At 32.3% G+C, this 25361-nt stretch overlaps 1 protein-coding gene across 2 annotated transcripts; it reads right to left on the bottom strand.

The window, feature by feature from the left end:
• Nucleotides 1-11908: 11908 nt before the first annotated feature.
• Nucleotides 11909-25140, bottom strand: LOC145167739 (gibberellin 2-beta-dioxygenase 8-like). 2 transcript variants are annotated; one of them, XM_079086976.1, is made up of 4 exons: nt 24578-25140; nt 23250-23704; nt 12875-13196; nt 11911-12784 (listed from the first exon to the last, which is right to left on the bottom strand). In XM_079086976.1, exons 2-4 carry the CDS (start codon nt 23693-23695, stop codon nt 12554-12556), a joined length of 999 nt encoding a protein of 332 aa, XP_078943102.1. In that variant the 5' UTR covers nt 23696-23704; nt 24578-25140; the 3' UTR covers nt 11911-12553. The 2 variants fall into 2 exon arrangements, with proteins under 2 accessions (XP_078943107.1, XP_078943102.1); XM_079086981.1 differs by lacking the exon at nt 24578-25140 and having other exon boundaries at nt 11909-12784.
• Nucleotides 25141-25361: the final 221 nt, after the last annotated feature.

Genomic DNA, 25361 nt, shown 5'->3' on the forward strand with positions numbered 1-25361 from the left:
TCTTAATTCAAATTGTGTAACAAAGGGATAACCAAACTACTTTTATAAGAAAATACAGGATTTTCTTGGATATCAACTGTTCATGAAACTAAAGGAAACTGAATCTTTTTCCAGAAAACAAACCGCTTATGAACTCACCAGCTTTATGCTGATATTTTAAAACTGCTTGTATTCTCAGGGCATCCATAGACAGGTACTCCTACTAACTTTTTTGGAGAAGACGGAGCATATAGAAGACTCGTCTTTACTTTTGTTCTAACCAATGTATCTAAGAAAACTTGTAGTATTTTATTTTCAAACAAATGTAAAACTTTCTCATGTAATGTAATGGTTGTGTTTACTATGCTTGCTATGTACATTGGTTGTGATACTCTACATGACGTCACTCCGCCCCGGAACGTTTCCGCCATCGGTTTCGGGGTGTGACATCTTGGGTTTTTCTTGATGTTTTTGTTGGATTAATGTCTAAGTCCATAACTATATTTGGTATGTACTTGACCCGACCCGGCATGGTCCATTTGGGTTGCACTTCACCGGCACAATTTATATGGATAGTCTTTTGAGAATAGTATATTTATGATTTATATTAATATATTATAAGTTCTAATATATTAATATGGAATCATATTATTTAATTAGTATTGATCAAGAATTAATTTAGAATTAATTAAGTGATCAAAAAGAACTAATTAAATATGGACTCTTATATATATGGAATGGGCCAAGTTCTTTTAGGTTGGGCTAAGCTTTCATGGATGGTCCATGAAGCTTTTAACCCATGGATCCTATGTAAATGAAAGGTCATGGGTATTAGGGTTTACATGGATGTAACCGTAATCCTCCATAATATATAAAGGGGTCCTTGGCTTACAAAATTGGTACAAGTGTGTGAAAATAAGAGTGGGCCGATTTTAGTGTGCATACATATTCTCTCAAGTTCTTCCAAGGTGTTTTGGTGATTTGTGATTCAATTTGAGGCTTCCACACTATTGGGGCTAAGCTCTTAAAGCTTGAAGACATCAAGCTACATCAAAAGGTATGTCATCTAACTAGAACTTTGTAGTATAGGTGCTTCATAATATGCTAGTTAGGATGAAACCTTGGAATAGTTAATATTTGCATGTCTAATAGAGAGAACATAGATCCAAGGTTTATAGGGTTGCATGTACACCATAGGAGTGTTAGAATGCTCAAAACCCAAGAGTGGTATCAGAGACAGGTTATTTTCTGTTATATTGATGCAAATGTTTTATTTTCAAGTTGGAAAAAAAAGGAAAAAAAAACATGACGTTTGTCAAATTTTAAGATAATTACTTGTTTTGTGAAAAACGAATTACTTGTAAAATTTGAATCATTTGTTATATGAGTTGAATTAGGTCAAATTTAGTAAAAGATAAAATGATATGATTATTTTAGTACTTTTAAAAGTTTGATCTAAATGTTTTAAGGAGTTACATATTTTGTCATAAAATTTTGGAGCTCAAAAGTTTTTTTTAAAGTTGTGATCTTAAGGGTTTTTTGAAACTTCCATAAGTTATGGATATGAAAGTTTTTTTTTAAAAAAAAAAAAAAATTTGATTCAAAGTTTTTATGGAGTTACAAAATTTGGTGTTAACGTTTTAAAGAATTCCATAACTTGTTCTTAAGTTATGGAACATGGAAAGTTTCATCATAAAACACCATTAATTCCATAAGTTATGGAATCCAAACGTTTTCAAGAATTACAAAACTTGCCCTCAAGTTTTGGAATTTGAGAAAAGTTTTTTATGAAAAAAAGAATTGAATTCTAAAACTCTTGGGTTCATAACTTAAACAATTAATTAAATGGTTTTAATTTTGAGTTTAATAATTGGAATTATGATGTTTTGTTGAATAGTTCAAATTAACTCTTATGGACTTTATTAATAGTTAATTAAAGCGTTTAATTAAAAGAGTATTATTAATCCATAAATATATGGTTTGAGTTTAATTAAATTAAAAGTCTAGTTTAATTAATAGATTAAACCACCAAGTATTTTAAATGTCTAAAATACACCCTTATACTATTATAATATTAAAAGTTTAATATATTATATGTATAAGAGCAAGTCGTCTTACCATTAGTAGGCCTCATTCACAAAGCCGGTCTATAAGGGGGGTATAAGGTTACTGCCTATAAAATGGCAGTTTAATGGGTGTTTACTCTCACCCACAGCTTCCTTGACCGGTGGAGGGTCGTTAGCCGAACAGGTAGGACAAAGACTATAATTCTCCCTTCATTATAAGTATAATGATAAATACTAAGTAACTAAACACTTATAAATTCCCAATCTTAGTTACTTAGGAAAATGTGAATAAGGTGCTAATCCATGAAATTACACTTTGCACTTTGTTTAAGCTGTTAGTGGAGCGTGTGTGGTTAATCGGCACACTAACCTGGACTTAACAAGGTAGGCAAAGGGTAACTTAATGTTTATCATAGTATCGTTGGAGCGTGTGTGGTTAACCGGCACATCGATTGAGGGGTAAATATTAAGGGTACCAAGTATATTTGCATGGTTACTTCACACCTTGTTTTGTGATCCTCGGCATCCCAGTCACAAAACCTGAAGGACATACTCGAGATTGAAACATGCCATTGAAAAGTTCAATGAATCTCAAAAGAATCTAGGAGTTTCAAAACCAATTAAAACCTAATAATACATTTCGTTTATCTTCGTGGAAATTGGTGAATCGTCATTCACCTACCTTCAAATATTTTATAGCTTGGATTACGGCATCCCTCTTCCAAGTTATAAAATAGTTTGTTGGGTCCTAGCCTTAATATATCATATTGGGTGTTATATTAAGGACTTAAATCAACTTTACGTGAATTTCTCCCATCGTTGATGTCTGGTTTAGACAACAATGATCTTACCAAACCAAGCTTTCCTAATGAATATGACTTCCCGAGTTTGGCTCATGGAAGTTATACTTCTCTTCCTCCACCTCCTCCAATTATTCTCCCTAACCCACAAGTTCAAGGTCACTCAAGCCCTAATGGCAAGCAAGGTCTATGTGTGATCACATCTTAGAGATGAAATCACATATTGACAAGCCGGGAGAGTTGGGTGTCAAAGTCTTGGGAAAGTTGGATGTTCAATCACTTTCTAAGTCACATAGTGAGTTCCTTTGGGACTACTATGAAACAGACTATGACATGAACCTTAATGATCATATATATTTGCTTGGTGCTGCTGAAGCAGCAATGATTTGGAACGATAGTAAAGCAAATTTGATTAGAAGATCAACTTCCCAAAAACTTTATGGACAGTGACAATGGTGACACTGGAAATCCAGAAAAGCATTCTCTTCCCAATGGAAAGGGATTGGCCATAGTCAACCCGATTGACCAAATGGTAAAGAGAAAGGCTAAGTCTGAGATAGTCCCGTTACCAAAGGGTCCATATGTTTATTTTACCAAAGGAAGGGGCGTTGATTGCAAAGCTGCCAAATTTACCTAAGGATGTTAAAGTCAATAAGTTTGACTCTACATCAGGTAGAGCCCATTATCTAAATCTGTTAAGTTCTATTCTGAGATCCTCATTACATGATGTGACTGGGTCACATGTTGATGTTTTAAGAATCAAAGAATAGATAGAAATCTTAAAGGAAGTATATGCTGATTCTGATCGCGAAGGTGGATTTCGATCGCATCAGAATTTTGAGCAGTTGCCTAAGAAGTTATGATATATTGCTAAGGAATAGATAACAACAATTTTCCATGTGGATTGTAAGGATAAGTTTTTCCGCAAAGTTTTAAAATAAAAGAAAATTGTTTAATTTTATTTATTTGAAGTATCCTTACAATGGCATTTGTGGAAAATTGTTGCTTATATGATTCCACTGACAGCAATATTGGAAAATGGATTTGATTCTTTCATTTGTGGTAGTGTCTAAATTTACCAAATCAGGAAAGTTCCTCATCACCCAAGTTTCAATTGGACCGAAACTTGGAATAATGCAAGTTGAATAGTATGATGAATGAGAACTTTCAAGCATTGGAAAATCAAGACTAATTACTTGTTCACATGGATGTATGAGTCAAGTGAAGGACTAAAGGGATCGAGTACACATTCTTGTGCACTGGTCATGTCCACCACAAAGCTTGTTAAGACTATTTGATTTACTAAAGTTTAGTAAATATTGTTATACTTACAAGTTTAAGTATAATTCTGAAACATTAGAAAAGTCTCAATGTATGGCAGAACGAATGGGAAGAATCAAATTAGGCAGAAAGATAAAAGTTTCTCAAATCTGAAAAGATGGGAGAGTACTTTAGTATCATGTTTTTGATCATCTTAATGGCTTAGAAATCATATCACAATTAGTCCTCTAAAGGTCATCTTAGTGCATTCTTATGACTAAGAAGAGGAGTCATGAATTGTTGAAATGGTTAGATCAGGAAGATGAGTCATACTTCGTTCCAAAACAATTCTTAGAGTCATACTCCAAGATTGTAACTTGAGTGACATATCTTAAAGAAAGGTTTAAAACACTTGTCAAATGTAAGAGTAAAAGTGTCCTACTCTTGTACATTTGAAATTGGTAAGTTGTGATGTTTTGGATAAAACAAAGACCAACTAAGGCCAATTGTGTGAAGTGTTTGTCTTGATAAAGAATCCACACTATCTCTTGAATATTTGGCAAGATAGTCTTATATGTCAAGAGGATAGTGGGAGTCTTAAAGATCCTAAAAACAATTTCAAGAACTAATCAAGAATAAAACCTGAGGTTCTTCACTAGCACACGACTTGAGGTTTATAACCTATCGTGTTGACATATTCTGTGCCCATTCCAGTTAAAGTTGGCTTTGCATAGGAGTTCTGAAAGTTCTCAATTGGTTTTATAACAACTTGGAAGCAATGGCAGACCCTGTACTGCCAGGTGGCAAGAAGTTAAGATTGCATAAGTTCAGTCCATATGAGTTTGGATTTGTCATTATCCTTGTCTTGTGACTATGGTTTTGATGATTCACATGGATAAGAACACATACACCATAAAATCTAAGGGTCATAAGGTTTCTCTCCGATTCATGAAAATGATGGTGAGGAAACACTTCCACCAAGTAGATTTGAAGCAGATGGCAAAAGGTCTAAACAATTGAGACTATGATTACGGCATCCATTTTCATAGTTCTGAAATTGTTTAGACATACATGCATGCTATCTAAGGAAAGATGTATGATTTTGATAAAGTTTTATCAAAGCATCTCGTATCAGAAATCTGAACTTTGGTAAGAAAGTCAATAAAGTATTGATTTGTAGAAGTCCAGCTGATTTCTGAGTACATGCCAAAGCTAGTGGGAGCATAAGTGTTATGCTAATAATCATCATGTTAGTGGAAGCATGATAATTATTGTTAGTGTTGCAAGTTAGCAATGTTAATTATAGAAAACAAAAGTTTCAATTCGTGAGGCTGCAGGGATTGAAAAAGTTGTTTTGCTATAATTAAGGGAGGGGATATACTTCATTTTAGTTCTAAAGGCTTAGATTGAGACCTTAATCATCTTTAGTCAAGAATATATATATGAATTTCATGTTGTATTGGTTCAACTTAAGGAAATTCTATATATTGCGTTCTCAAAATTCGATTATGATTACGACATCCCTCTTCATAGTCAAATTTTGAAAACATGGCAAATAAAAATATTGTAGCAAAAGACTGGTCTAGAATCATGTCTTTATGTGAGACATCATGAATCGTGTACCATTTGCTTTGGGTACAGGATCGATTGCATGTGCTATAATATTTGTCATTTCTAAATTTTTCCAAATGCCCAGAGGCATTAAGAAGGGAAAAGGTCTAGAATTGGATATGACTAAAATGATTAAGCAATTGTCGAGGACAATCTGAGGTTTACCAAAGATTGGTTGCTCAGGGACAGTTGGAAGTATAGTGATAATTTTGGAAGGACCATATTGACATATTCTTAAAAGAGGCATCTCTTATTCAGAAGTGATAGTCAAAATGAGAATATGGAGTTGTCTCCATAGGTGGAAGTTATCTGTGTAAGATTAGAAAACTTAATGCAAGAAGCATGTCCAAAGCAATGTACTTTAAATATGAGACTTAGTTTCCATGGAGTTGATCTCCATTGGAAAACCTTATAATGACTGTTGACAAGTCTTTGTGACTTTGTACATATTCATTACAGGAGGGTCAGTGCATATAAGTTTAAAATCTAAACAGATTTCGATAAATGATAGGAATTTGAAATTCTCACATTTTTCGATAAGGATTTGGGAGTGTGAAATTAGAATCATTGAAATTATGTTCAATTGGTTTATTTCACAAAGTAAGGATCATAGACAAACATAGAGTGCATACTTGGTGTATGGCAAAGCTATTGTTTAAGAAAAACATAGTGTACATGCTTGGAGCATGGGACAACTAGTGTTTTTAATTCAAGTATAAAGTTGATAAAACCGAAATAATGAATAATGACTAATCAGTGTGGTGATAAATAAAAGTGTTTATTTATATTCATAGGGTTTGATACCATATTTGATTCATTTATTCTTGTGTTTCACTTTGCATGTTTTGACTTCCAGAATAACTAAGTCGCTCTTCCTGAATGATTAAGTTATTCAAAAAATCCACAGTCGGTCATATGTTGGAAGTAGATATGAATCAAGACTGTCATGGGTTGGTTTGTAGAGGTCCAAGTTGGTGGACAAAGTGGTGCTACAACACTCATGAGTGCTCATAAGTTCTGAGTATTGGATTCAACCCACGCTCATTTGAATCACTTCATGGATTTTATCACGAGTGATCATGAGACGATAATATCTTATATCCTTCAAACCTAGAGATATGAGTTGTTACTATGAGTTGGTTATACATTGATTGCACGAAAACGCATTTGGTAACTTGATGTTATAAAACGTGCCTTTGTGTATGATTCAACAAGTAGTAGAACAAGCCATATGAGTCGAAGTTTATCCATTCCTTTTACCTTCAGGGTAAAAGCGATATCTGTGGGCCCCTCGATGATTTAGCGATGACACATGTGAGTGCTTGGCCAAGTCAGGACTGATTTGATTTGTTTAATCAGTCAGTCATCATAAATCGGAAATCGGGAAACAACAAATGGACAGAGAGAATGATTATAATCCATGTCTCAATCCATATGATATCTAGAATGGAGGAATATATGATCCCTTATCTAATGGACAAGTCATTCACAAGGTCAGAGTTCGACAGAGGCTTTAAGAGCTACGATTGCCAGTTAGGTTTTGAAGTCATACTCAATAATAGTTTTAGACTTATCCAAGTGGGAGACTGTTGGATTAATGTCTAAGTCCATAACTATATTTGGTATGTACTTGACCCGACCCGGCATGGTCCATTTGGGTTGCACTTCACCGGCACAATTTATATGGATAGTCTTTTGAGAATAGTATATTTATGATTTATATTAATATATTATAAGTTCTAATATATTAATATGGAATCATATTATTTAATTAGTATTGATCAAGAATTAATTTAGAATTAATTAAGTGATCAAAAAGAACTAATTAAATATGGACTCTTATATATATGGAATGGGCCAAGTTCATTTAGGTTGGGCTAAGCTTTCATGGATGGTCCATGGAGCTTTTAACCCATGGATCCTATGTAAATGAAAGGTCATGGGTATTAGGGTTTACATGGATGTAACCCTAATCCTCCATAATATATAAAGGGGTCCTTGGCTCACAAAATTGGTACAAGTGTGTGAAAATAAGAGTGGGCCGATTTTAGTGTGCATACATATTCTCTCAAGTTCTTCCAAGGTGTTTTGGTGATTTGTGATTCCATTTGAGGCTTCCACACTATTGGGGCTAAGCTCTTAAAGCTTGAAGACATCAAGTTACAGCAAAAGGTATGTCATCTAACTAGAACTTTGTAGTATAGGTGCTTCATAATATGCTAGTTAGGATGAAACCTTGGAATAGTTAATATTTGCATGTATAATAGAGAAAACATAGATCCAAGGTTTATGGGGTTGCATGTACACCATAGGAGTGTTAGAATGCTCAAAACCCAACAGTAGTCTAGTTGTTTATCTAGTGAAACAAGCATATAACAAGCTAATGTAAGAGTACTTACAATATAGGGGCTTGAAAGGGGGTTCACGGCCCAAGAACACTAGTGTGTGTTCTTGGTGAAATGAAGAATGCTTGATGGTCTATGAAAAAGGGATGATTTCATGGATGAAATCATGTAAGATTACTAGATGATGAAGGATATCAACTAATCAAGGCAAGAAACACTTATAAAGTTGAAGATCAAGAGGAAAATTCGGATGATACTTGAGAGAGAATCCGATTTCTCTAGCTTGGAAGGTGAAGAATGAATGAAAAATGACCAAGTGCCACCTATATACTATGGTGTTTACGGCCACCATGGTGTTTACGGCCGTAAACACCTCTTTTGAGGGTTTATGGCTACTTTGGTGGGTTATAACTTCAGTTGGCACTTCCATCTACTCAATCCTGTAATGAATTAGTTCAGAATGCTCAGACGGAATCTAAACAAGGCCAAAAGTTAGCAGGAACAAGTCTAACTTTGATTGGATTGAATGATTGGTACAAGATTGAAATTTCGGGTTGTCACATCATTCCCCCGTTAGAGGGAATTTCGTCCCGAAATTAGGGTTTAAGCAACTAAGTTATTACAAATAACTAAGCGATAAGATGAGGATATTTCAGTTTTAACTGATCCTCATGCTCCCAAGTAAATTCAGATCTTCGCTTGGCGTTCCAGCGAACCTTCACTATCGGGACACAACGTTGCTTCATTCGTTTGACCTCTCGGTCCATGATCTCTACAGGTTCTTCCACGAAGTTGAGGCTCTCGTTGATCTCGATCTCGTCGAGTGGGATTACAAGAGTCTCGTCGGACAGATACTTTTTCAAGTTCAAGATGGGGAAGGTAGAATGTACGTTACTAGGTTCGCGGGGGTAAGTTGAGTTTGTAAGCTACAGAGCCGACTCTAGCGAGAATCTCGAAAAGCCCTACGTAACTTTTCTGTCGGTCTCTAGAGGGTTTCAATCGTCCGCTAATCTGAACGATCCTCTCTATCGATTCCCTCTAACTCTAGATCATGAAATGCATAGCTGGCTTTGAGTGTCTTAAGCTGACGGGAGGCATAGGTATTGACCTTACCTTGTTGCATCACAATGCAATTGAGCCCTGGATTTGGATGCATCGCAATACACTACAAGGTCTTCTATTCCCTTTGGGAGGGATAGTATCGGTGCGTTGCACAAGGCTCGCTTCAGCATATGGGACGCTTTCTCTTGCTTCTCTTCCCAGTCAAGAGCCACGCTCTTCTAGGTCGAAGTCATGTGAGGTTTCGCAAATCGAAAGAAGTCCTGAAAGAACCTACTATAGTAGCCTGCGAGACCTAGAAATTTACGAATTTCTGTAGGTGTCGTCGCATCTGACAGTTCTCAATGGCCTGGATTTTGGAAGTGTCTACAGGAATTCCCCCTTCACTAACAACGTGACCCAGGAATTTGACCCTTCGAATCCAAAGCTAGCATTTAAGAGAATTTCGCGTAGAGTTTCTCCGATCGTAATGATTCCAAGACCTGCTGAAGATGTTGACTATGCTCTTCCTTACTATGAGAGTAGATAAGTATGTCATCGAGGAAGACGATGACGAACTGATCCAAGTAAGGACGACACACCCTATTCATTAAATCCATGAATACTGCGGCGCATATGGTCAATCTGAATGGCATCACTACAAACTCGTAGTGTTCATAACGAGTTTGGAAGGTTGTTTTCGGAACATTCTCCCCTAGCACTAGAGACTGGTGACATCCGGATCCCAGATCTATTTTTGAAAAGAAGTTCGTCCCTTGAAGTTGGTCAAATAAATCGTCTATGGGAGGCAGAGGGTAATAATTTTTGATGGTTAGCTTGTTGAGCTCTCTACAGTTGATGCACATACGAAACGATCTGTCTTTCTTCCTGACGAACAAGACTGGAGCTCCCCAGGGTGAGAAGCTTGGTCTTATAAAGCTCTCGCTGGGCAGTTCGTTAAGTTGACCGGACAGTTCTTGCATCTCTGCAGGTGCTAGACGATAGGGCGATTTGGCTAACGGGGTAGCCCCTGGAATTAAGTCGATTTTGAACTCGACTTGACGTTGTGGAGGTAATCCTGGGAGTTTTCTGTTCTATTCGAATCTCTTGTCTCGATTGGTGGGAAAGGCATTTGATTGGCTCCTAAGTTTATTCGCATGGCAGTGCGATCATTCAGATTCTTGAGCAGTCTTCGTCCTGAAGTTCCTTTTTGAAGTCATATTTGGTTCATTAATCACAGCTTCGCGTACACGAGTCGTATATAATTAAGATTGAAAAGGCCGTCGAATAAATGATTCTTCTCTAAGCTCGCATCCAAACAAGGAAAAGAAGTTAAAGCGAAAGCATCAATTCTAAACTTGTAGAACCTTGATTATATACCACTCTTGCGTACACATTCCTCAGCGATAGATTATCCGTATGGCTCTTCGGATGGAACTTGACGTACTGTACGAGTGGCATTCCGGGGAGGTTTCTTCGGGTAGGACACGAAACATAAGATACCCTTCACATGAGTATCTCGGAACTCTGGAATGACGGCTTCGCTAGAAAGGAGGCTATGGGGAAAAGAGTTTTCGTACAAGATTGGCATTGTAAGGATCGAATTGACTCATGTTACATGATAATGTCGGACTACTTGAAATAAAACGCGTTAGATTAGATCATAAAGGCGTTACAAAAACATAATGGTGCAACTTGACAGAGTTTCAGTACTTTAGTTTTGTCTTACAAGACTGTTGATGTGAACAAGGTATACTACAAAAGCAAGTACACGCAGCACGAGAGTCCCTCGACTGATGGTATTTCGCAAAAGATATGACTCGAGTTGCACTAGTTTTTAACAGTTTATAAGTCTAATATAACGAAAACGCCCTAAAATTTCAACGTGAGTCCGGAGTAGTCTCTCCTGCAGCAGTGATCCTTAGTATTTTCCCGTCTGCGCCAGAGTTCTTTGTTATTGGACAATCCTTCTTGAGATGTCCTATCTCCCCGCATAAATGACATATCTGGCTTGTACCAGCATCGGTGGTGGAAGTGAAGTTTCGGGTCGGAGTTACGAAAAGAGAATAGACACTAGGCATATCATACAATGAGTGAATTAAATCTCTATGTTCCACAAGAGGGAATATGTAAGCCTTTTATAAATAAGAAAAGTTACACAATACATACATCAATAATAGGAGAAATACATAAAAGGCACAATAAATAAATGACAGTAATAATTACATGGATATAGAAACACTAACCCATGATGTTCTTAATGAAAATTTGTTGTATTAATGGCCATTTGCACTACCGACATAACCATCTGCCACAACCCCTTTTATAAAATATGTAAAAAAACATATAAATTTTTGGCAAGGAAACGAGAATGTTAGTTCTGGAGTTTAAACTACCGTGAAGATTGTCACCAGAAAGAAAAATTTTGAAGCCATTTGTTTCTTCCTTTTTTCAATAAAACACATGGTCCATATTTCTAAACAATGTTTGTGCACTACGTTTTTGAAAATAATTTAAAGATCTTTACACTTTTCTAAATACTTTTCAAACGTACGACCCTTTAATCTAAAACTCAAGGATGGAATCCCTAATTCATCTCAATATTTATAATTGCAATTGAGAGACACATTTCATGATCTTAAGCCATCCTAAGTACACATGAACCTAAAAATAATAATATATATACATAAAAAGGAAATATAAATAGGTATTCAATATGATTTATACAATTAAAAGATTATACGCTCTGCATTGAAAATTATTACTAGTTCTACATGCCATTTCTATGCCTTGCCAAGTAGTATAGGAATGAATACAACAAAAACAATATTTAATAGTCTGAATACATTATGAAAGGTTCAATATACTTCTACTAAATATTTCTATTGATCCTTCTACTCACTGGATCCTGACAAGTATTACAATCAAAGGATTATATGAGATAAGATAAATAGTACATTACAAATGTCAATCATCAAATATGTAAGATTAAAAGGGAGGAGGATGAAGTATTAGGATAAACTAGTAGAAGATTTTATTTTCCATATATTACATGCATCATGTTTGTAGCGATGTTATTGATGATGATCATCTCCTATTCCTCACAAAGTATTTTTTTAATAGCATCACATGCGACCATGATTTTTTAGACTGTACATCTTCTCTCCTGATTCTTCATGCATGCACCATGCTTTGTGATGAGTCTTCTTAAGTTTTTTTTTCTCCATTTCTCCCTTTTTATGTTGAAAGGAACTTCCATTTGGTAGTCATACACTTTGGTGAAATATAATTAACTAAGATATATTAATTTTAGTTTCATAACCCATGCTTCTTTGTTATAATGCTTAACTAGTATCTAATGATTCTTTCTAACACTTATATATCATATACTAAATATGTTTCAGGGAGTGGTGGTCTGAATATATGTGTGGAGTTTTAGGTCTATATGTTTGGTTTAAATGATAAACCTGGGAAGCCCTATTTTGTAACCATGTATCTTGACATCTTCTTGAACCTGTTCTCTGAATTCTCTAAAACTAAATTCTCTATAAACTGAGTTCTCGAAGCAACTTTGTATCATTGTTTCATAAGATGGACAGAAGAAATAAGCAGTTGAGAACCTCTCCGCATTCTTATTAGCGACAACACGATGCTCAACACTCTTATAAGTATTATTACTCCAAGCCTGAAACCAAAAGGAACAACTTAATACAAACCGACACTTATATCATTGATAATGGTTATACTATATAAAAGGAATATATAAAATTTATACCTGAAAAAGATCTCTGATATTGATGATTAGAGCTTCTGGATTTGGTTTAACAGAAATCCATCTCCCATCTTTTACTAATTGTAATCCTCCAATTTGATCTTGATGTAAGATGGTCAAGAAATCACTATCAGTATGTGGCATCAATCCAAACACTTCTGGTGAAATGGGGCAAGCAGGATATCGATTCAGTCGAAGATAGCAGCTGGTAGTAGAACAATCTCTCTCAAAGGAATCTGGTTTATAGCCTAATTGCTCTGCCAAAATTGCAGCTACTTTTTGTGCTAGGTTAGAAATCTTGGTTGCAAGTTGTTTTGTTGTTATGCTGTATTACAATAATAATATGAGGTTAGAAAATATATCCAAAATGTAAATATTATTATCAAATTGGTGACTGATCATTAAAGTCGTGTCTTTTCTTTTTAACCTTTCACAAATCCTAAGGAAAGTGATCTGTACACAACAAATTTATGTCATACACAACAATTTATGTTTTACAGAATTGTGGAATTTTTATATTTGTGTATTGTATAACCCTATAAAACATAAATTGTTGTGTGGTAAAAAAAATTATTATGTACATGTCAACTCTCCAATCCTAGCTATCCATCACACGAACGCTTTAGTTTCATTTATGAGTACTATGCATGGACCATCATGGACTTTGCTAAAGTAAGGTGGATGTCATGATCAATGCAGTAAAATGTTTTAAAAATGTGTAAATATTGAAAGTCGTTCAAAAATTCATTTTTCGTACATAGTTACTCTAAATAATAATCAATAAAAAGTATACTATATATATTAATAAATATAAGACACGGTTATATAAATGGTCCTTATCGCTTACCAAATGTCACAATTTCAGTCGATGCTAACTTTTTTATATACGTGGTCCTGTGGTTTCAAAAGTTGTTTTTTTGGTCCCTGCTAAAAAGACTGGTATACCCTTTTCATTTTATTTTGTATGTTTTAGGAACTTTGACTTAAGTAAAAAAGGAAATAAAAGCTCCCCACCTTAACCCCATTCCTTTTGTTACCATCTTTCACCCTTTCCAAACATTGCCAACATCAGCGTCATGTTATCACCTTCATATCATCGAGATCATCATCATCTCCAATCCTAATTACTTGCTGCACCAATAGAGGTACAATAAGACAGGCCCATCGTCAAATATTTCCATCCTCTACATGCATCATCATCTTCATATGGATTTTTCATCAGGCCCTATTCACCCAACTTCCATCTTCACATCCACCTTACACTACTTGCACTTCCATCGCTAACCCTACCGAAACGTCCATGTTCGCTAACCCTCCTCAATTTCTCTATCTTGTTCTTTATTTCTTGTCGTATTTCTCTCTCTCTTTGTAATCTGCGACAAGAGGGTCAATTACAGGAATTACCGGCGAAGGGGTCCATCCCAATCTTTTTTTCTCTTACTATTTCTCTTTTAATTATAATGTTAAAGAGCAAGAGGTGGGGAAGAGGGGTTGGTAGTTGGGAATGGTTTAAGTTTATTTATTTTTTATTTGTAGTTATTTAAATTTAGTTTTAAAGAAAAGAAATACCGATTTGAAGTGATAAAAATGCCTCTTTATTCTCTTGTGCTCAGCGAAAGAACTGCCTAAGCATACTTTTTCGGATCCAAACTTCTTTGTTCTTTCTAAGTCTTCGTCTTGCATAGAAGAACGCAACTGTTGCAAAAACGGGTCTTTCAGTAGTAGGCGACATCCACTCTTAGTTTTAAGTAAGCGGAACCATTCCGTTTTGGTTCTTCTCCACATTCTTACCGGGCTATCCAAGAATTTTCCTATGATTTTAGAAACTGAAATTTCGATATAGAAGGATCTCCTTATTTCTGAATAGATTAGAGTATCATTTTCTTAAAAAGATATGAAATCACCTTGGGAAACTTGAAAAGAAGTAATGTTGATTATTACATTATTAACAAAAAGCCTTCGATGACTTATCGGTTTCCTTGCTTGAGGAAGAGTTTCACTAAAATGGAGACGAACCGAAATAACGTCCGACCTTGAGGGAAGAGGTTAAAAGTAAGATACTATTTAGAATACCATTATGAATTTCATTTTTTTTATCCCTATAGAGTCGCATATTTGAGCAGGGTCTTTTTTAGAATTTCTTTTGGAGCTCTAATGGAGAAGAGACACATCATTGGGTGTCATGGGAGACCATTTGTTGTCCTAAGGAGGAAGGGGGTGTTCTAATTCGTTCGTTACATCAAGTGAGGCAAGCCTTGCACACAGGCGTGGAATTCTATACTATAAAGGGGACTCTCTTTTTTTTGGGCTATGTTCATGCGAAGCAAATATGGTGCCCCTCACAGGGTTGTTCTCTCTTCAATTCCTAGGAGTGCTTCTCATTGTTGGAGAGCCATCCATGCCCAGCTGGACTTTGTTTTCTCCCACGCCTTGTGGTCTATCGGTAAAGGTAACATTTTTTTTGCATGATAAGTGGTTTAATTCTCCTCTGCAGGTAGACAACCCTCCTCAGCCTCATATCTCTGTCAAAGAGGCATTGAATGACCCCAGATGAAATTATGAGTATTTTGCTATCTCCATTCAATAAATTCAATCTATGCGGGGCTGTCTTTCTGAGGTTTATGAGGGAAAACTTCACTGGCTACTTCATCCTGATGGATTCCTTCTCTGTTTCCAGTGCATGGGAATTTCCTGGCTGTTGTTGCTGCTCTTACAACTGCTAGCCAAGTTACATGAGTGAGGACGAATGAATGGAACGAATACGGTGAGATACGATTTAGAATCTCTTGTAGTTATGCAAGTGGAGGACAGTGATCTTCCAAATGATCACTGGCCTGAACGATCTACGATAGCTATTAACTAGTGTCATGGAGTCAGTCAGTCTAAACTCTATAGCTCAACAGTCTAGTGCAGCTAGAACTTGAAAAGGGGCAAAGAAGTATTTTTATGTAGCTCAGATTCATGAATGTTTTAGAAACCATAATGAGGATTCGTGCATGTTTAGAAACCATGGGGACCATTTGTATCTAAAATAAATTAGTGAGGACTGAAATTGTGGTATTTGGTAAGTCACAAGGATCAATTATATAATTTTTTTGAAATATAATTAATTTATACACTAGTCCCCTGATGAAATGAATGCTTCAAAATTGATTGATTAAAAATTAACATGTTATAGAAAACAACAGAAAGCATAATGGCGCTAAGTCGATATTATAAATAGAGGTTGGTTAATAAATAATGAACGATTCATGTTAAGTATATCTATATATATATTTTTCGAATAATTGTATTTTAACTATTTATCACGTGAGTTTCATTTTACAAGCTCGCATTGTACGTCATAGTACAGACATAATTTATCTAGTTCAAAAATGTGATATCAATGAGATTAAGGTTCAAGATGTTCATTTATGTTATATATGAATATGTATCAAGTTAGAAATAAATATATGTGAATATGTATCAAATTAGATGTGAAGTATATTTATGTCACAAGAATTATTTACCTGGATAATAACATATAGATCTATTTTAGTATATTTAAGTGTCTGTAGAACAAAAACTTCATTTTCCAATCCCATATGTGACCTAATTTAAAAGAACTTCTCTTGTTTCAAAAAATAAACATAATCGATTGGTAGAAAAACCTACCCACACAATATCAAACCCCAATTACAGCCAGCAGTATTCATGATACAAAGTTGATTAACTATGACACGGTAATTGAGAATGTGGGTGCCAAACCGTCGAGTCTAGGAGTATCTCAAATGGTTAACACATGCTAAACTTCAAAAAAATTGTCAACTCATTATTCCTAATACATTAAACTATAATTAAATAACATCTCTAATGGTCAACCCATTTCTATAGTTTTTTTTTCCTTAAATTAATTAATATATCATTATCTATCTAAAATACTCTATAACCCCAATCAATTAAACAGTGGTTTTCTAAACGCACATTATTTCCAAAATGTCACAAAAATAAAAATACATAAATACAATTATTATTTTATATACATAAAATATGAAAAAAAGTACAACACAGTTATAAAAAAAAGAGTCTTAAAAACATTATATAGTCGATATAAAATTTATATTTCGTAAATAAATTTATATTATATATAATATAATAAATTATTTAGTAAATAAATAACAAATATTTGAAACTAAAATCTATTCAAAGGATAAAATGAAATCCTATTAAAGAATGAGGGCTAAGATGATGTTGACCACTTAATTAAAGTGATAAAATAAAATACTTAATATCAATATATATTAAGTGGTAAAAAAAACAAATAAAATAAGTATTGAGCACTTAATTAGAAAAATAATAATAACCTCAAAATAAAGCCTCCATTGAAGATGTGTCACAGAATGTTTTAATGACATTTTTAAATGTCAATACATAAAACAAAAAAATTACCATTTGATTTAAAAAAATATATATATTCTTAACAAACATTTCAATAAGTTATAATTTGTGACGATTCTAAACTACTTCAAACTTTTTTCATTGTGAAAAACAAAGTAATTGCAACAAAGTAATTATCGCAGATTACTGCATATTTTCATGAATATATATTAGTATTTTTCAGTTTCTTAAATTTTTCCGTAAAAAGAGTTTTATTACTGAACATAAAACCGAAATGTAGTAATTGTAGTAGAGTGCATGTAATTTCGGAAAAATTAACATCAATATATCTAAAATAGACTAAAACTCGATCAATACCTTTTTTTTTTAAGTTAGGGAGTCATATGAAATATTTTTATTGTAACTAATTTATCGATATATAAAGTAAAACAATTATACATCATACAAATAACTGAATCATATATTTCATCTCGATAAATTATTATACGGATTTTCTAATATATCCAAGTCACATATAAAAAACATGGGTAAGTAGCATAAAAAACACTCTGTTTACACAAAAAATTCTAATTTGACACCGTGTTTTTTTTTTGTCTCAAATTTGACACTGTGTTTTTCAATTTGTTACAATTCTGACCACTTGACCGGTTAACCAGGTTACATGCTGACGTGACATGATGACGTGTCAGTTTTGATGATGTGGCATGCTGATGTGTAAAAAAATGAATTTTTTTTCCACAAAAAACACTAAGTTTTCATTTTTTCGATTTTGATACTAAGTTTAATTTTTTCTTTCAATTTTGACACTATGTTTTTTTGATCCAAATCGAACATCATTTATCAATTTTTGTTCAATTTTGACCATTTTCCATTTCAATTAAAAACCATAGTTTTCTATAAATAGAAGTTTTTTTTTTATTTTTTATTATTATTTTTTTTTTTACATTCAAACCATAATTTTATGTATAAATATGTATTAGTTATATTAAAACCGTATTTTATATTAAATACGCAACTTTAAAATGAGTTTGGAGGTTTGGAGGCGTGTAGTCGATTAAAACTAGGATGTCAAGTTTGCAACCCCTGGAATTTTCATATTTTATTAGAAGCTTATGGTTAGTTTGATTCTCATGATATAACTAATGCATATTTATACATTATAGTTTGAATGTAAAAAAAAAAACATCTTATTAGAAGCTTATGCTTAGTCATCATGTCACGTCAGCATGTAACCTGGTTAACCGGTCAAGTGGTCAAAATTGTAACAAATTGGAAAACACAGTGTCAAATTTGAGACAAAAAAAAACACGGTGTCAAATTAGAATTTTGATGTAAACGAAGTGTTTTTTATGCTATTTACCCTAAAAATATATATAAAACAAGACAAACAATTTTTTAGTACAAAATAATCATAAAAAGCAAATGGAAAAGATGCAATCATAGGATACCTTCCTTTTATTAAAATGCTAAATGCCAAAAATTATATTTAAAACCAAGAAGTAATCGGACCCCAGTTGTAAAAAAATAAATAAACATTGCCAATTATTATTACGGCGTCAATTCACATGATTTTAGAAAAAAGGATAACCATTTAGAACCCCGAAAATATATAATATTCTAACGATTTTATTTTTTTACATTTTTTATAATCTTGTATACCAATTATATTCAATACAAATATTTATCTACAAATATTCTATCAAACATTTCTTGCACCAACATTTTTTGCTATTAAGAAGTTTGGTTTGAAAGATAATAAGTAATTAAAGCATATATATATATATATATATATATATATATATATATATATATATATATATATATATAAAGTAAACAATTATACATCATACAAATAACTGAATCATATATTTCATCTCGATAAATTATTATACGGATTTTCTAATATATCCAAGTCACATATAAAAAACATGGGTAAGTAGCATAAAAAACACTCTGTTTACACAAAAAATTCTAATTTGACACCGTGTTTTTTTTTTGTCTCAAATTTGACACTGTGTTTTTCAATTTGTTACAATTCTGACCACTTGACCGGTTAACCAGGTTACATGCTGACGTGACATGATGACGTGTCAGTTTTGATGATGTGGTATGCTGATGTGTAAAAAATTGAATTTTTTTTCCACAAAAAACACTAAGTTTTCATTTTTTTCGATTTTGATACTAAGTTTAATTTTTTTCTTTCAATTTTGACACTATGTTTTTTTGATCCAAATCGAACATCATTTATCAATTTTTGTTCAATTTTGACCATTTTCCATTTCAATTAAAAACCATAGTTTTCTATAAATAGAAGTTTTTTTTTTATTTTTTATTATTATTTTTTTTTTACATTCAAACCATAATTTTATGTATAAATATGTATTAGTTATTTTAAAACTATATTTTATATTAAATACGCAACTTTAAAATGAGTTTGTAGATTTGGAGGCGTGTAGTCGATTAAAACTAGGATGTCAAGTTTGCAACCCCTGGAATTTTCATATTTTATTAGAAGCTTATGGTTAGTTTGATTCTCATGATATAACTAATGCATATTTATACATTATAGTTTGAATGTAAAAAAAAAACATCTTATTAGAAGCTTATGCTTAGTCATCATGTCACGTCAGCATGTAACCTGGTTAACCGGTCAAGTGGTCAAAATTGTAACAAATTGGAAAACACAGTGTCAAATTTGAGACAAAAAAAAACACGGTGTCAAATTAGAATTTTGATGTAAACGAAGTGTTTTTTATGCTATTTACCCTAAAAATATATATAGAACAAGACAAACAATTTTTTAGTACAAAATAATCATAAAAAGCAAATGGAAAAGATGCAATCATAGGATACCTTCCTTTTATTAAAATGCTAAATGCCAAAAATTATATTTAAAACCAAGAAGTAATCGGACCCCAGTTGTAAAAAAATAAATAAACATTGCCAATTATTATTACGGCGTCAATTCACATGATTTTAGAAAAAAGGATAACCATTTAGAACCCCGAAAATATATAATATTCTAACGATTTTATTTTTTTACATTTTTTATAATCTTGTATACCAATTATATTCAATACAAATATTTATCTACAAATATTCTATCAAACATTTCTTGCACCAACATTTTTTGCTATTAAGAAGTTTGGTTTGAAAGATAATAAGTAATTAAAGCATATATATATATATATATATATATATATATATATATATATATATATATATATATATATATATATGATGAAGTTCAATAGAGAACCATAATTAACCAATGAACTAAAGAATTAATCGTGAGCGTCAGAAATCATAACAATCAACGGCTAAGGAAATAGATGTATACTTTGAAATTGGACGCACACACACCGGATTATACAAAAAAATCCACCGTTTCCAAAAAAACTCACCACTTTTTTTCGTTTAAATTTTTTTAGGCCATGTTTTTTATCAAAAAAAAAAAAAAAAAAAACCCAATATACCGCTGTTCACGATTTTTCGTCCTCTTTCCATAGAGATCAATGATAATATATAAAAAACGAACTTTTTTTTCGAAAAAAACTCACTTCATTTTTTTTTGATGAAAAAAAGTTAAGGACTATTTTTTATAGAAAAAAATTAATAAATATATCAAAATTCATATTTTTTTTTATTTTTAAACATAGATTCATATTCATGTTAAAAAAAACGATATTTCAGTTCAGATTAATATTGTAAACTTGTTCAGATTCACATTATGAACCTCCTCAGATTCACAGTGTGCATAATAATAAGTCAGATTCACAGTGTGAATCTGAACTGATCGGAGCTTTTTCACATTGTGAATGTTAAAATTTGAAATATTTATAGTTTAGATTCACTGTGTGAATCTATACTGATCGAGGTTTTTTTTGTTTTTTTTTTTTTTTTGTGAACCTTTTCAGATTCACAGTGTGCATAATAGTAATTCAAATTTACAATATGAATCTGAACTGTTCGAGATTTTTCATATTCTGAATATTAAAAATTGAAATATTTACAGTTTTGATTCACAGTGTGAATCTACACTATTCGAGGTTTTTTTTTTTAATCAGTGTTGATGTTTATTAATAGAGTACAAAAAATTAATATGTTTGGTATAATTAGTTTTTTTTTTTTATAAAAATAAACATAAATATTGAAAAAACTAAGAAAATTAAGTGAGTTTTTTTCGAAAAAAAAGTTCAGTTTTTATATATCATCATTGATCTCTATAGAAAGAGGACGAAAAATTATGAACAACGGTATATTCGGTTTTTTTTTTCGATAAAAAATTTGGCTAAAAAAAATTTAAAAGGAAAAAAAAGTGGTTTTCCGGTTTTTTAAACACAAAATACATTTGACAATTGATATATATATATAATATATATATATATATATATATATATATATATATATATATATATATATATATATATATATATATATATAGAGAGAGAGAGAGGTAGGTTATTTTGTTTTTAACATTTATTTTGTGCTACATGCACCAATATGAATTTAGTAAATTAAATAGTTATTTAATTAAATAAATATAGATATTAAATGATTTCCATAATTATATGTATATTAAATGATATCCATAATTATAATTCTCTTTGGAAACTAATTAAATCTGTCATTAATGTCAGCAATAACATTCTTTCAGAATGAATTTGCACATAAGTTTTTATATATGAGTTCGTATTTTGTTTCAAGATTTACTCACTTAAAATACAATAAATTTGAATGAAATATGAAGAACGAGACTGTATTCTACTAGAATACACTCTCATTCTGCTGTAATACATTCTCATTCTTCTAGATATGAATTCATTATGAAAGAATATTATTGTTGACATTAATGACGAATTTAATTAGTTTCAATAAAAATGAGTTATAAGTATGGATAGCATTTAATATACATATAATTAATAGTAAATTCTTATTGGTGCATTCTAGCACACAATAGATGTGACAAACATTTAAACCTCTCTCTCTCTCTCTCTCTCTCTCTATATATATATATATATATATATATATATATATATATATATATATATATATATATATATATATATATATATATATATTATCGAAAAACAAAACTTTGGTGTGAATGAACCATTTAGATGTATATTGAGAAAACAAGTAATGAATATTTAGATAATACCATAACAATATTGATTAGATAAAATAAGCAAAAAAAAACACTTGGATGATTAATTTTTTTAATGACAAACAATAATTCTCTTTTTAGACAATTTTAATGAATAATAAAAAATGAATATTTAAACCGTTTTTTCGAAATATTTTTTATAATTATATATAATGATTTTATATTATAATAAATGATTATAAAAATATTAAAAAATAGTATTTTGGGGAACATGATATTTTGAAACATTAGAAATGTTAAATATATGATATTTATAATTTATAATTTAGGTGAGACAAGTACCATATTTGTATGCTTAAGAACGGAATTCTTCCCAATAAAATATATTAAAAATTTGTTTTCTAATTCTCTAGAAATGGGGTGGCTGTTTTTGTTCATCGGAAAAATGGGTGGTCCTGAGAGTTGAGTAATGGTGATGATTTTACAGTAAAAAAAACAAGGATGTTCATAGATTATTTTGCTGCGACTCAAGCTAAAAACCAAACTTTATGGAATGCTTTAATTTCTATTAAACTTAATATCTTCGATCCGTTGGAGGCTTCGCTTGAACCGTCTCACGTCTAAAGATAATCTTCTTTTGCGTGGTTTGATAATATTCCTTGTGTTCTTTTTTTTTTCTTTCATTCTTTATTTAGCTTTTTATCATTTTATGTATCATGGTATATTCGTCTAAGAAAGAACATTTTTTTAACTTCATAACTAAGTAGAAAAAGCATATCCCATGATGAGGAGATGTTGATAGATGTATTTGAATAGTTTATACCTAGCAAGTTCAGTTTAAAACCTAAAGATAAATAATGAGTTGAAGGATCGTGTATTACATGAAATTTTTACCTGAGAGTAGAGATATCACCCGTTGTAGAAATGCCGGCAAGTGGTACATGAAAAGCTTCGGACCATGACAGTTGCCTGAGGCAGGTGGCCGAAGGAGTCCCCCACTGGTAACTCCCCGCTAGAAAATTAAATTTTTGGTTTCCCTGTTTGGTCTTCTCATGAAAAGGTCTACGGAACAATCTCACCTGTTCACATCTCATCTTCTCCAAAACATCCAACGAGACCCCATGATTAATCACTTGAAAAATTCCCCATTCTTGCGAGGCTTTGGCTATCTCCATCTTGCATTTTTCCTCCTCCAGACCTGTAACTAACTGACCAAGATCGATCATTGGAAGTTCTCTTTCTTCTGCTACATCTAAAATCTTGAAATCATTCTTATTCCTTGCATGGCTGTCAAATAATTTCTTGTAGAACTCCTGAAATGGTGGGTCGGACGATTCCATTGATATCAACTGCGAAAAAATTGTTGAACGTGTTATACTTGTATATGTTTTTACTTATGCTTTTCAAACATAAAATATTTCTTTAACTGTAATTCTAAAAAATAACAAAGCTGGACGTTTTTTAAATTTCGATTTTTAACATTCACTAATTAATGAATAATAAATAGATAGGGTCAAAACACACAAGCAAGAAAAGCAAAGAGATTTCTTGTTATGGTGGTGTTAAATTGGATGATAACAGCGTAGGATCCAATAAATGCTTAGTTTGGAGAGCTTGGTACCAAAAGCTACATAAGAATTCATACATATATGGCAAGCCAGAATCTTTTGAGAAAAATATTCATGGTATACAAAGAAAAAGAATGAACACTAGAAAACAGAAAAAAAATTGATATTGGAAGAAAGAAACAAAGAAGGAGCACCATAAATACAGAATGTAAATTAGCTACATCATGTCCAATTCTAATTAAAAAAGACCGGGATTCATGATTTTCTGCAATAAACATAATGAGGAATCGATTGCAAAATTTCATTATATTATACTAAGAAATACTGTGAATAACTTTCTCAATATTACAGACATGCATACAGGAGCTTAGATGTAGATCCATCAATTAATATCAATTTCTGGAAATACTGTGAATAACTACTCAACCTTCTTCGTGCATCTAAAGATGCACCAGTAAATCTAATAATGCATGACTGAATAATATAGGGAGATGATCTTTTCATCTTGGAATTTAATCACTTCTTCAAAATTAAGAAGGAAAAGTGGATATCATGACATTCGTGTTGCTAATCGCCTTAAGTGAGGATAATTCTTAGAGATTTGTGGTTAAGGAAATGGTTTTGCAAATAAAGAAACGTGCCATATATGTTTACCTATAACTTCGCTATGTAAGATTCGAGCACACAACACTGATGAAAGAACTTAAAATCCGTTAAGAAAAACTGAGAATCATTTGGGGTGTGGACCAAAAACTAGCACAGAAGATAATTCTCCTACTGCACATCCGAGGAATTTTTGAAGAGATGCCGAGAGAAAGTCCAACAATTTTTCCGGACTTTTGTGTTTTTCATCTGCTTCCGATAGAAAGGTGGAATCTTTTTCTTGACATAAAAGAGATTATTATGTGGCTCCAGATATGAGTTTCAAAGCTAAGCTAGAATAATAAATAGAGTTTTTGTCCATGTTCAGATCATGAACACGATTCGCTAGAAAAGAAGTTCGAGAGAACAGATGAAGGAGGATGATGAAAGTGACGAAGATTGGGAAAAAAGCTTAATTTGTAGGGTTCTGTGGTTTGATGGATGGTGCTTTGGGGATTGAAAAAAAAGACAAAAAAATGTTGTTCGTCAATTCTCGTTGTACATTTTAGGACGATTGGGTGGAAAACACGAACCTTCTTGCAGGTTATCATTTGAGATATAGCTATATGTAAAACCACTATATTTTGCATTTTCTTCTCTACAATTTTTGTTTGTGATAAAAACATAACTTTTCAATAAAGTTTTATTGCGTGTAAATAACGGTCAAACAAGCAATCTCTTAGGTTGCTCCATACGGGCAACCCGGTTCAACGATCCACATCAACGTAGAGAGATGAAAGAGGTGAAGAGAAAAGAAAATGATGTTACACGTTGTTATGGAGGCAACGGAGGGCAA

This window comes from Lactuca virosa, chromosome 1 (genome assembly GCF_052849685.1).
Source record: "Lactuca virosa cultivar CGN04683 chromosome 1, Lactuca_virosa_CGN04683_v6, whole genome shotgun sequence".
In the NCBI taxonomy this organism is placed as follows: Eukaryota; Viridiplantae; Streptophyta; class Magnoliopsida; order Asterales; family Asteraceae; genus Lactuca; species Lactuca virosa.